This window comes from Heterocephalus glaber, unplaced genomic scaffold, assembly GCF_053883595.1.
Source record: "Heterocephalus glaber isolate CG9 unplaced genomic scaffold, H.glaber_assembly_v1.0 deba00001060, whole genome shotgun sequence".
Lineage (NCBI taxonomy): Eukaryota > Metazoa > Chordata > Mammalia > Rodentia > Bathyergidae > Heterocephalus > Heterocephalus glaber.
In genome coordinates this window covers 2,271,393-2,284,751 of record NW_028258185.1, presented here as the reverse complement: position 1 = coordinate 2,284,751, position 13,359 = coordinate 2,271,393, and the positions used below count along the sequence as shown (strand labels likewise).

Below are 13,359 nucleotides of genomic sequence, written 5' to 3'. Positions count from 1 at the left end.
ACTTATGCTGGAAAGTGATTTGAGCCTGGAGGAAGTGTAAGGTAGTGCATTTGGAGTAGGGTTCTGGCTGCTGAGCTGTGAAGGCTAAGGAGGAAGAGTTTAGGGGAGCTGGGGCTGTGGTCCAGGCCTACATGGACTGAGGACCAAGTGGGATCAGGCTATGGAATGAGACAGGAAGAGGTGGGGGTCACTAGGGAAGCACTGGATGGAGCAGGACTAGAATTGGTGAGCTGGTGCTGGGGAAGAAGGGAGCAGAGACACTGTAGCTCACAAGACCACATAATCTTGCATCGCAGCAGCCTTTATTGAAACACAGATTGGGACAACCCAGAAGGCAAGGTACCCACAAACATAACCAGAGGGAAACCCAGGAAATGGCCTAATGTTTTCCACCCCACCAGTTCTGCATTGGACAGTACCCTCCTGCACCTGGAAGAGGGACATTTGGAGCAACCATGGAGTCTTTGAAATGTATAAATGTGCACTGGATAGCAAGACCTTCTTCAAAGTCCCCTAACCCAGAGGCTGTAGGCAAAAGGATTCCCACGACAATGGGACTCTCACTACAGATCACATAAAGAGCCTGGCTGGAGCATGGTCACCCAGAGGAAGGCAGACAGGCAGAAAGACAAACAAACTCAACCAAGAATAAACTGGCAGTGCTGGCCATCTGCTGGGGGCAGGGGACACTTCTCTGATTCTCAGATTGTGGGAACCCTGGCTGGGTGGTTAGGATCATGCCTTGACCCAGGGAAGGCCAAGCTTCTATACTGTCCATCACCCCAGGTGACTGATAATGTGCCAGAGAGCCTTGTGAATAACACACAGTGGTCTGGAGCCAAAGTTGGAGTTAAGCAAAGGGCTGGGAGTGACCCTCTACCTGAGGTGGAGAGAACTAGGGAGGGAGCAGCTCCCTAAGATGAGAAGGTGAAGGAGAGTGGCCCAAGGGTTTTTCCCTCTGTAGGAACATCTGGAAGATTCTGAAGCAAGCACACATTTTCCATTCACACATCACTCAGTGTCGGGCAGACGGAGGTGGGGCAGGTGACTTGGCAAAAGGCCCCCACCCTATGCAAAGCGCACCGACCGGCTGCTCCCACAGCTGAAGCTGGAGGCTCGGGGCTGACAGGGGCTGCAGGAGTCAGGGGCCATCACCGTGATGCTGCCCCCAGTGGCAGAGGGGCCAGAGGAGATCTGGCGCCCTGGGGTGGTGCTAAACGTGAGGCCCCCACAGGTGACGCCACCGCGGGAGCTACTGACACCTGTGGAAAAGGAAGACATCCAGGGTGAGGAGCTTGCTTGGGTCTCCCCCACCCTGTGACAGACCCTGGGGCATCAGATTATAGGAGTCGCCTCCTCTCTTGGTGCTCCATGGCACTGGCCTGGTGCCTAGCCTCAGCGCCTATCTAGAATGAAGCAAGGACTGCAGCACCCATTTCCATGGCCTGCAGTTCACTGTGGCTGCCAGTTAGGGGCGCTCAACTCTGCCTTCTCTTCTCTTGGTGTCTCCTGTGAGGAGCCCAGAGGACCAAAGGCCCTTGTCAGTGGGAGAACGTTCTGGGTTTGATGGATTAGGGCAGTGGGTTCAGCTTCACCTATCAGCAAAGCCATCGTCGAGGGGAATTTCAAGCAGATACTTACAGACATTCACAGAGCCCACGCCCTCGCACAGCCTGGGAAAAAGAAACTCCATTAGTTCTAGGGCCTAAGCTGGATTCCTTGAGACAGATGGTTGACTGGGGACAGAGAGGGTCATCCTATGTCCTGTGTACATAGTCAGGAAGGGCTCCCCCAAATCTGCATTAAATGTACTCCTTCTTTGTAGCTCTCTACCCATGGATGCCGGCCCTTCTGATTCCCATCTGTAGGGGATGAGATCATGGTGTCCATGTGCTGCCCCAGACCTGCGCTCCCCACCTCCTGCTCCCAGTGCCAATGGCACTCACAGCCAGGACGGTGGAACCAACCAAACTCTCCAGGGTGTGTGATGGGGCTCAGGAATGAAGCAGAGCTACTTGCATATGGGGTGCATCATCAGTACTGTGCATAAGCCTGTGTGGCAGGTGCAGCCCTACATAGAAGCTGTGCTACTAGAATTGGTTATAGAGGAGCAGGACTTGGGTACAGGTCCCAGATCTTCTGCTCAGTAACTGTAACTACAGGCAAGGCACTGAACTCTGAGCCTATTTCTGTATCTTTGGATGGGGAAAAAGAGCACCTACCTCACTGGATTGTGAGGATTATAAAATGCACACCTAGCACTGAGTCAGCATTTGATGGCTTATTATTACCTTTGGAGCCTGTACTAGCCTGGTTAACATTTCAGATCACAGTGGGGCTCAAGATGGGTCACTGGAAGGAACAGGGATCCATGTTCTCCCATCCAAGCACTCACTAGGCCCAGCTCTGCTTACCTGCTAGGATGGCTCCAGATTGGATTACTCCCTTCAACCCTCACAAAGTCCTTCTTAGCCTCACCTGTGCTCCTCGCCCTCCAGCAGGCGCCTATAGGTAGCAATTTCAATATCCAGGCCCAGCTTGGAGTTCATGACCTCCTGGTACTCCTTGAGCAGGCAGGCCATGTCCTGCTTGGCCTTCTGCAGGGCGCTCTCCAGCTCAGCCAGCTTGCAGCGGGCATCATTGAGGGCCGCCTCTCCATGCTGCTCTGCCTCGGCCACAGCAGCCTCCAGCTTGGCCCGCTATGGGGTGGAGACATGAAGAAAAGATGAGAGAAAGCAGAGCCTGGCTCACCCAAGCAGAAGGAGCTAGGGCGGGGGTGCAAGGGGAGAGAAGGTTGGGTCCATGGCAGGTAGCTAACAAGGCTGTGGACACGAAGGAGGAGATGAGAAGGCTTTTCAACATCTCTCCCTCATGGTGGTTGCAGGGCTGCCAAAGAAAGGCTCCATTGTTTTTTGGAAGTCAGTGTGAGGGCTCAGCCCATCCAAGTGCTGTGTGCTAGTGGAGAGCCCCTGTCCTCCATCTGGGTCCCTGTTTCCTGACTGTGGGGCAAAGGGCCTGGTGTTACAAACCACCTGTGCTGGGCATTTGAGTTTTCCCCGTAACCTGCCTGGCACTTGGCGTTCTCTATCTCAGCCGTCAGCCTCTGGATGACGCGGTTCAGCTCGTTGATCTCCTCCTTGGTCCGGCGCAGGGTCTCCCCATGCCGAATCACTGTGGCCTTCATCTCTTCACACTGCAGAAAGCAGAGATGCTCATGAGGCTCATGATGGGACATAACAGTCCTTTGGAACACCTCCAATGACTGTGCGCGTTGAACAGTGTTCAGCTTGTGCAACCACACATGGCAATGCTGCCCTGTTACTTCAACCTGAGAGCTGTCAGCCCTTCTCTTATCATCTTTAGGGTAAAAGAATCCTTTTCTAATAGACCCTTCACTTTCCTCCCCCTGCCATGTCGAAGAGGTAGGTGTCCTGAGCCATTCACCTTGGTGCGGTACCAGGACTCGGCTTCTGCCCGGGTGCGGCTGGCAACATCATCATACTGAGCCTTGATCTCAGCAACGACACAGTCCATGTTCAGGTCTCGGCTGTTGTCCATCTTGACAATCACTGAGGTATCTGAGATGTGGGCTTGAAGAACACGAATCTCCTGTGGGGCCAAAAGCCAGGGCATTTGAGTCTGGTGTCTGATCTGGGCCATGTGCCCCAGCTCTGAGGACATGTTTGCCCCTACATTCATGCCCAGGTCTGCTGCAAAACAACAGAGCCCTAGAAGGCCCTGGGCCTCATCTGAGGACAGCCTCTGATGTAACATGGACAAACTGAAGTCCACAATGTGAGAAAGGCCTGACTCAAAGGCACCCAGCGGGGAAGCTCAGTTGAATCCCAGGCAGGGTAATCAGTTCACTAGTTAAGCCCCCTCCCCATGCGGGGACCCACCCTGGCCAATGATACACACCTTCATATCCATCTATAGACCAAGACTCCCAGAGACCAGTGCACAGACACACTTGAGCCAGCACACAGAACTGCTCACAGACACAGAGGAGACAAACACACATGCGCTCCATAATGCTCACACGTGTGAACACAAATGTGATGTCCAGGCACACACAACCACACAACATGCCCTGTACTGTGCCCCTCTCTTATGTGTGTGTGCTTTTCTCTAGTGCACCACACACTTGCAACCACAGGTACCTCTGCCCCCCTCCTGGGCCCTGCTGGTTGGCAGGTGCCCCTCACCTCTTCATAGAGGCGCTTCAGGAAGCTTGACTCCTCCACTAGTGCCTCCACATTGGCCTCCAGGTCTGATTTCCGAAGGTAGGCACAGTCTACATCCTGGGGTGGAGCAAGGAAGAGGAACATGCATGTGGGAGGAGGTGCAGGAAGGTGCTCTGGTCAGCATGGTGATGGCACCCCATGCTAGAGATGGCACTGATGGGTCCCCTCCTCCCTTCCCTGCAACCAGTCCCCTCACCTTCTTTAGAACCACGAACTCATTTTCTGCTGTGGCTCTCAGAGCTACCTCCTCTTCATACCTGAGCATGGGAGAGAAGGGCTGGAGCTGAGAGGGTAGAATTTAAACTACATCACAGCTCCTGGCCAAGTTCTTTTGGAGTTTGAAAAGGGATAACCTTCTCTGGATGTCATCTTGACTTCTCCATGATCTAGTTGTGCATCATTCACAGGCTAGCCCTCCTCTCAGTCAGGCTTCACACCTCCCAGTCCTGCAACTGGGATGAGATCGGGAGTGTACACTCCACCCCCCAGGTCTAGTGTCACCTGTGCACCCTAGAGCCAGGCAGAGTGAATGCCATTGGTGGGGAAGGTGCAGAACTGACTGCAAAGTGGAAAAAGGGTAGGGAATAGAGACAGATAGGACTCTGCTGAGCTCCTTTTCTCACTCCCTTGAACACTTTTTCCAAGATTCATGGGACCTCTGAGGGCTATAGGGGAGCCCAGGAATTGAGGGAGACCTAGAACCCAGTGGACAGCTCCTCTGGGTCTCTGGTGGCTTGGTTAAAGGACTGTGGGCAGAACTTCCCAGCCTCCCCTGGGCGGCACACTCACTTCTTCTTGTAGCCCTCCAGCACCTCCTGCACGTGGTTGAGCTCCGAGGCCAGCCTCCCACCATCGGCTTCCACACACTCAGCCTCCCGCCTCAGCGTCTGGATGTAGCCCTCAAACAGTGGCTCCAGGTTGCTCTGGCAGCATTCGCGGTTCTGGTAGAACTGCCACTTGGTCTCCAGCAGCTTGTTCTGCTGCTCCAGGAAGCGCACCTATGCGTGGGGGTGGAGAAGCGACTCAGGGGAGAGCCTGGGGAGGTTTCTGGTCTCTTGGATGTTAGCTGAACAGGGCTAACATGGGGTTGAGAGTTTAAGGTCCAAGGGTTCCCATTCCCAGCCTCCAGGGAGGCAGTTGTGGCTATGAGGGAAAGTGACCTAGGCTTAGCTCAAAGGCAAAGGTCTAGTCCAAGTCCCAGTTCTTCCCCTTGAAGTGGGCAAATTGTTTAACCTCTTGGTACTAGGTTTTCCCATTTCTAAAATGGAGATAATGGTGATAGAGTTGTTGGGAAGACAGAGCCAGTAAATACATGTAAAGTGCCTAGAGCAGCCCCTGACATGTAGACAGTCAATTTAACTACTATAATTACCAGTTATCCTTCATTTATTAACTCAAGCAACAAACTCTTATAGAATAGTCACATACATCTATGTCTATGTCTATATCTGGGACTTTTTTTTTATAGATTTCAGCTACCACAATCCTATAGGGGGGGTAGATATTACTTCTCCCATGTTATAGATGGGGGAACTGAGTCTGCTAAGGTATGAAATGACCAGCTCATGGTAAGTGATAGAGTAAGGATCCCACATCCCTCAAGTCTCTGTCTACTGCCCTCATGTACCCACACTACATGTCTGAACAGCTCATGTAAACTCAGCTCCAATTTACTGTTTGGAAAAATGGAGATAATAATATCTACCCCACTGGGACATTCTGAGGATTAACTAAGATCACTAAAGAAAAAGTGATAACAGGATGGTCACACTCTCAGCCCCCAGATTCCTGACCCCAAAAGGCTGGTCCTTATTCTCTTTCCAGATCTCCTTGGGAAGCAGCCTCCCAGCTGTGCATCCAACCTTCTTGGCCACATCCCAGCCTTCCATTCATAAAGAGGCTGCCAAGCCTGGGTTGGCTGTTGCACCTCTCCCTCCACTCCTGTCTTTGGAAAATAATAACAGCTATCATTTATTGAGGGCTGTTATTTGCCAGTACTTTCCATGCACAAGCTCATTAACCCTCACCACAAGCTGTTGAGGTGGGTCCTGCTGTCCAGAGGTACAGCCTGCCTGGGGTCTCCCTGCTGAGTGGCTCATCAAGGACTCGGGGAGCACAGTACCCAGAGTCCATTCCCCACCACTTCTTCTGCTGCCTGGGCCATGAGCAGCAGTGCCTCTGGCTCTGTTATCTCCCACTTTTCCCACACCCAGTGCCCAGGCCTGTTTCCTGCGGACAGCTCAGTCACTCCTGTATGCTCTTGTCTGCTGAAATGCACACACCCTTTATGCCACAGACTCAATTTCTAGGCCATGCCTGGACCTCCATAAACTCAGCTGAAGTTAAATGATGACAGTCACCTTCCTAGTCATACTGGTCTGTTCCTCCCTCTGCTATCTCAGAACTGTCAGCCAGCCAGCCTGTCTCCCCAAAAGACCAGGGCCTTGTCTAGGGCAGGCAGGGCTGAGGTCTTCTCTGGACTATCTCCGGTTTCACTGACCTTGTCGATGAAGGCAGCGAACCTGCTGTTGAGGCACTTGATCTGCTCCTTCTCCTCGTGCTTCACGCACTGTGCATTGGGGTCGATGTCCAGGTTGAGGGGCGTGAGGAGGCTCTCATTGATGGACACGCTGGTGATGCAGGGCGGGTTGGGGCCGCAGACCCCGCCTGAGCGGTAGCCAAAGCTGCGGCCGCAGGAGCCGGTACGAAAGCCCCCAACAGCCATGCGGGGCCCACAGGACCCCGGGTTACAGAGGCTGCGGCTGCTGAAGCCTGGCAGCCCCCGGTAGCAGGACACCCCTCGGTAGGGGGCAGCAGTGATGCAGCACCGGTTGCCGGTTCTGGGGGCCACAGCTGAGCAGGAGCTGAAGTTCCTGGTGACCCCACATCCTGAGCTGATTCTGTAGGAGCGGCAGGACATCCTGTGAATCTGAGCAGAGTCTGAGCAGTTGCAAAGGTCGATGTGGACTGTGGAGTGTGAGGCTTAGGATTCTCTTGGTCTCTCTGATCCTCTTGGGTCCTTTTATTGGTGGGGAGAGCTGGGGTTGGGTTCATAAAAGGAGTGAAAAGGCATTTTATGTTGTTTATTGGCTTGGGGAGCTGGCCAGCAACTCCCAAGGACTCGTCTTAAAGGTGAGCTCAGCAGTGAGTTGAGCTCCGTAAAAGTATTGAAGATGTTATTAGGGACATTGTGTGTTTGCACTTTTCATCTTCAAAGCCGGTTTACACATATTAAGTAATTAATTTTCTTGCAGTCTCTCTGTGAAATGGCCTCAACCCACACTTGGAGACAGATTTGAACTCCATGATAATCTGGGGGTGGGTGGATTTGGGATACTGGTGGAGTCCACTGTCTCATGGCAGGGGTCCCAGGTTGGGTGAACCTTGGGAAATGATTGCTTCGATCCACCTGGCTTCTTGCAGGACATAGTCTCAAGTATATCACTGTCTTGAGCTGATAAATCAATAGTGTCACAGATATTCAGGCAGCATGGACCGGAAGGTGGTCCAGAGGGGCCATTTTGTCATGCTCTTTCCAGAGGCATGGAACAGATAGATGGTCATTTGGAACTTTCTGGAGTTCAGCCCAGAGGGCTCTGTTCTGTTTCTCACTCAGCAAAAGTACAAACCGCCCATCTCTCAGTGGTCACAATAATGACCATTTGTGGGTAATGGGAAGACTTCCTTTTAGCCAATTTCATGTGACCGTAATGATTGGAGAATCCCATTTTAAGCTTGCTTGGGGCACCTTCCCTTTGTTCTTTAGGAAGAAACAGGTTCTGTGAGTCTTTCCTTCTTTCCGAGACCCCAGGGAAGGAGGAGTTAGTTCATTCTTCTTGCCAGCACAGAACTGTCACCTTAAAGGAATGTCTAGAGACTGCTCTGCACAAGGTGGGAGTGGATGGTGGCCCACTCTTGGTGAGGAAGCTATGATTTCTGGCTCTTGAGGGCTCTAGGTGTCTTGGCCTTCTAATGTCTCTACTTCTTTGTATGGCCTTGGGTCACTTGTTGGGATAATAAATGGTATTCTGTTCATGTTTATTGAGACAAACCATGAAGACATGGTCTCTTTCCCCAGGGAGGTTAGCTAGGCATTTGAGGTGTCAGGAACTTAGAGAAAAAGAGCTAATGATTTTCCTCAGATGGTGATTTCTCCTTCAGGGAGGCTTCCAGAACCAAAAAACTGCCACTACTATTCTGTGTCCCATGGAAGGTGCCACACATTCGTTATGTCCTGGGTCTGTCCCCCTCTCCATGGCCAATCAACCTCCAATTTTCATGTAAGACCAGGCCAATCAAGCTCTTGCCCACATCCCTTATCTGTTCTTCAGGGAAGGTAGAGAGACTGCAGGCAGCTGCTGCTGGTGGTGGAGAGGCCTCACTAGCTGACCCCAGAAGATATTCGTGGCAGGTTCACTCATGGGGAAGTGGCTGAAGTTAGCAACCTGAGCAATGGATTCAATTTTGGAAGACCTTGTTCAAGTGCCAGCTTGAACCCTTCCTAGCTATGTGATTTTGAGAGAGGAAGTTCTTAACCTCTCTGAGCCTTCTTTTCCTTGATTATACAGTTGGACTCATTCTCAACCTTCCAGGGTTGTTGGAAAGTTAAATAGATTAGTTCATGGGAAGGTGCTTTGGGAACCATAAGACTCTGTCTAAGGAAAAGGACTATTGCTTCCTGTTGGAAACATCCCTATTGCCCTGTCACATAGCAGAGAGTGGGCCGGTTCCTGGCCACCTGTGCCCTTCACCTCTTCTGCACATTACAACTCCTTTACTCTTTCAACTGCTCTTTAATGTTTTCTTTAGCCTGATTTCACTTGTATAAAAATTTTAAGTGGAGTCTGGGGTGGAGAGAGAATGCTGTATTGGGGGAGCACAGGAGATGACCACCAGGCCCCACCCTCGGTGGGGGCACTGCTGCCTGGGGTGTGTTCTGGGGCTTTGGACAGTGAACTTGCCAACCGACTGCTGTGTAGACTGAAGTTGGTGTGCTGAGGGTCCAAGGGATTCAGGAGGAGCACAGGGCAAAGCATGGGAGAGAGTGGATCTTGGAACCTCTCTTTTCCCCCCAGAACTCATGCCCTCTTTCAGTTTGCTGAGGATGATGGAGCCAGAACCATTTTTGCCTCTCCTTGTGGGCAGCAGGGAATGAAGTCTTTGCCCCAGCAAGGGTCTGTCTTAGCTGCTTTCCTTTGCCCCCAAACATGCGCATGTGAACACACACACACACACACACACACACACACACACACCCCTCCTCCACTTGGAATGGGGCCTCGGAAAGAGGGTGGGCATTCAGGAGACATAGGGGCAGCCCCACTGTTTTCAGGTACTGGAGCAGGGCTGAAAGACTGGAACAAGGGTGGACCTGGCTACATGGGTGTTGGGGTGTTGGGGAGTGTACTCTGGGCATTGGGTCAAGTTTGCCTTGTTGCAATGTGTAGTAGTGCTGAGCCCAGGGCTGGTTGAATGCTCAGGGCTAGCTGGATGGCCATCCAGGCTGGGCTCAGGAAAAGAGGAGAGGGAGGCAGACTCTTCCTGGCTGGCCCCAGGTGGCCCAGAGCAAATAAGAAATTCACAGCCCAGGTCAGTCTGGGGCAGTTGTCCTGGAGAGACTGGGGCCTTGCTCTGTGGTTCTACCCTAGAGAGGCCCAGAGGGCTGTCCCCGCTTATCGCCCAACTGCTGGAGGGTGCTGAGCCCTAGGTCCTTGCCTCGAGTGTCAGGCTCTTCCAGAGGCTGGATGGAAGCTCTTCTTACTGGTCTCATCCTCACTCACTGCCCATCTGCACCCTCTGATTTCCTGCACTGCACCTCTCCCTTTACCTCTAAGCCTTCTCCCTAGTCACACCTTTGACTGGAATGTTCCAGAACAGCCCCTCTCCCAGGAAGCCTTGTGAACTGGTCTTCGGGAGGTTATGATTTCTCCTCTTTAGTGTCTCTGAGACACCCTCTCTGGGGCTTCCCTGGCAACTCCCAATGATCTTCTTCCGCCCTCTTGTCTTAGGTGTGGTCACTCATTACCCTCTTGTCCTGTCCTCTGCTGGCCCCACACCTTCGGAGGCACCACTCACTGTCAGAATATCTACTCAGGAATCCATGATTCTCCCATAACTTAAAGGCCACTTCCATAACTCCCAAAAGGCCACTTCCAGGCGGTCTCCAGGAACTAATTGGGAGTTTCTCTGTCCACCTGGAGCCCCTGGTGACTTCTAAGATTTCTTCTGGGTCTGCTGTACTCCACAGAGCACAGACCCTGTGTTTCTGAGGCTGTATCACTCACTGCTCAGCCCACTCAGGATCTGTCCTCCTCCTTTGTTTGGCCCATGCTGGGATGGATGCCTTTGGATAGCTTGCTCTTCTCACAACAGGGACACTAACCTCCTTCCCCTCTACTCTTTCTCCCATGCTAATCAATGTCCTTGCTTCCAGGAAAACTTCTCCTGGTAGGAGAGCTCTGTCTGTCCTTAGAACTGGCTATTGACCTTCTCTGTTTTGTATTTGTATCTGCCTGGGCTTTTATAAGCCCTCCTAGCAGGCTGTACTGAGTCAACCCTGATGGCTCCCCACAAACAAGGCCTGTCCCAAGCAGGGCCTTGGTGCTTGCCCACACAGCCCATTGGAATTGGGCATGACCCTTCAACTCTCCTGGCAACACTTTCATCGTGCACCCAGATCTGTGCCACTTGCCCATGCTGGTACTCCACTCTTGAAGAGACTTCTGAGCCCCATGACCCTCTCTTTGGTTTTTACAGGCTGGGGCATGATTCAGAGATCCTGTGTGGGAGGAATGAAGGTTGGACAATAGGGGGCAGCAGGATGAACAACTGTCCCTTCCCCAGGGCGTCCAAGCTGCTTTCTGGCCTGCCCCACCTCTCTTCTTACAGCTTTCCTACCAAGATCTCCAGGAAACTATACTCTGCTCCTGAACTCTGTCCGCATGGATGGCTTGCTGTGGGGAGTTTCCCTGGTGGCTTTGCTGTTTCCATGGCTACTTTGGGTCAGAACAGACATTTAGCCAACACAGAGCCTCACATTTCAAATTGGACTGTATTCATGGTTTAAAAAATATTCTTCCTGTCTTTTTAGCAGTAGAACCATTTCCCTTAGGAGTAAAACAGCTTTACAAAGTCATAAAATGGTTCCCGAGTATCCACGGGTTTGGTTCCAGGACCCCAGGATACCCAAATCCAAAGAGGCTCAAGTCCCTTGTATTCAGTGGCATAGTATTTGCATATAATTTACACAATCTTCCTGTATACTTGAATTCATCTCTAGATTGTTTATAGTACCTGGCACAATATAAACCTATGTAATAGTTGTTGTATTGTTTAGAGGATGACAATGAGAAAAAAAGCCTGTTATGCTCAGTACAGGCACAATTTTCCCCCTCTGCCTTTGGTTAAATCCATGGGTGAGAAATCATGGGTGATTCAAGGTGACTTCTGGATTTGGTTATAGAACAGATGAGACTGTTACACTAGTTGCTTTGCTTGCTGCTTGCCCGGTGCCCCCTACACTGCATTCCCAACACAGGAGAGCAATCTGGTAACACATTAAGTTGGGTTGCTCCAATGCCCCAGTGACTTCAGAGTTCCAGTGTCAGCAGAAGAGGCCTTGCTCTGTTTTTTTTTTGTTGTTGTTGCTACTTCTCTCACTCAATCTCTTTCCTCTGGTCTCCTTCTCTCTGCAACTTCAATATTCCTTGATCACATCAGACACATTCCTGTCTCAGGGCCTTTGCCCTGCTATCCCTTTTGCCTCATGTTCCCCTCTCATCCACGTGTCTTGCTCTATCGCCTCCTGAGAGTCTGTCTTTAATATAATCTCTCTGACCCTTTTCATGAAAATGGCAACCTGCCTTTCCACCCTGGGGCATTATCCATCTGGCTTATTGTGCTGTGATCTATTTCTTTATTCACTGGTTCTTTTTTTTTTTTTTTGGTACGGGGGATCAAACTCAGGACCTTGAGCTTGCGAGGCAGGCAGAGGCACCACTGAGCGAAATCCCCAGTTATTCAATGGTTCTTAAAACCTTCTAAGACATTCTAGAATTTACTTAATCATTCTATTTATCTATGATAATCTATCTCTCCTTTCACCCCCAAATAAACTCCACTTGTCTATTTTGTTCATGAAAAAATCTCAAGCACTTACTACGGCATTGGGATTAAAGTAGGTACTCAGTAAATATTTGTTGACTGATTAAATGTATGCCTTCTCAACGAATGAGTATTTTAGATTCTATAGGTATTTGAAGTTTGGCAGAAAATGCCCTGTTGTGGGAAGCCTTGGCCCTTGTGCCCAAGGAGCACATCTTGTTTGGAAATCACAGGACTTAGCACCTCTCCCCTCCCTATGACTCTTTCTTGCTTCAAGGCTATGGTTTTCTGAAGACTCTGAGGAATAAAGACAGACAGAAATGCAGGATGATGAGAACAAGGCTGTGTTAGGCTGGCGTTAGGCTGTGTTAGGGGATGGATTTCTTTAGAAAATTTCATTTTTATTAGTACATGTTTGTGATACATAGTGACTTCATTCATTGTGGGTAGTTGGTATATGTATACATATATGTATACATGACAAATCTTTATTTTAATGTTTCCATCCTAAATACAATTTTCGTGGGAAAAAAAATCGAAAACACCAACCTTCCCTCTCCCCTCTCCAAGTCACACTGCCCAGTCCTACTTTGAAAATCTCCTGCATCTTCTTTTCTGAAGTTAGTGGCCAGCAGAGGGCAGCAAACCTCCACGACTGCCCTGTCATAGACCATGCAGTGGCAGGTGCAGGAGAGGCTGGGAGTAGTCTGCTGCTCCTGTACCCACATGTGGATGGTGCTGGGGCAGATAGGCCACTGACTGCAGCTTTCACCCACTAATAATAAAAATGGGAGCACCATCACAGCCACCTTCAAAATGAGAGCAACTGTTTATTGCACACCTACTGTGTGCCCGGCTACGGGTAAACATTCTAAGTAGATAGCATTGCATATCATTGCCACACGGACTCTCTGAGGTAGGAGATATCTTTGCATTTTACAGAAGAGACAAGAGGATTGTTGAGGTTAAATGTCAGGCAGAGAAGCATGCGGGTAATAGGTGTGGACACAGG

The 13,359-nt window shown here is 50.8% G+C and overlaps 1 protein-coding gene across 1 annotated transcript; it reads right to left on the bottom strand.

Annotated features, from left to right (window-relative positions):
- Window positions 1-282: 282 nt before the first annotated feature.
- LOC101708444 (keratin, type II cuticular Hb5) lies at window positions 283-7,240 on the bottom strand. Its single transcript, XM_004872686.2, has 9 exons — window positions 6,745-7,240; window positions 5,034-5,242; window positions 4,441-4,501; window positions 4,206-4,301; window positions 3,445-3,609; window positions 3,068-3,193; window positions 2,479-2,699; window positions 1,642-1,673; window positions 283-1,262 (listed from the first exon to the last, which is right to left on the bottom strand). The coding sequence occupies exons 1-9, from the start codon at window positions 7,162-7,164 to the stop codon at window positions 1,069-1,071; spliced, it is 1,524 nt and encodes a 507-aa protein (XP_004872743.1). The 5' UTR covers window positions 7,165-7,240; the 3' UTR covers window positions 283-1,068.
- Between the last annotated feature and the right edge of the window lie 6,119 nt (window positions 7,241-13,359).

What these genes read in the sequence shown, in the direction of transcription:
- LOC101708444 (XM_004872686.2), bottom strand. Translation starts at nt 7,164, where the DNA reads ATGTCCTGCCGCTCCTACAGAATCAGCTCAGGATGTGGGGTCACCAGG. An exon ending in TAGAGAACGCCAAGTGCCAG is followed by an intron (nt 2,700 to 3,067) that starts GCAGGTTACGGG and finishes TCCACCCCATAG; the next exon opens with CGGGCCAAGCTGGAGGCTGC. An exon ending in CTGGAGGGCGAGGAGCACAG is followed by an intron (nt 1,674 to 2,478) that starts GTGAGGCTAAGA and finishes TCTTTTTCCCAG; the next exon opens with GCTGTGCGAGGGCGTGGGCT.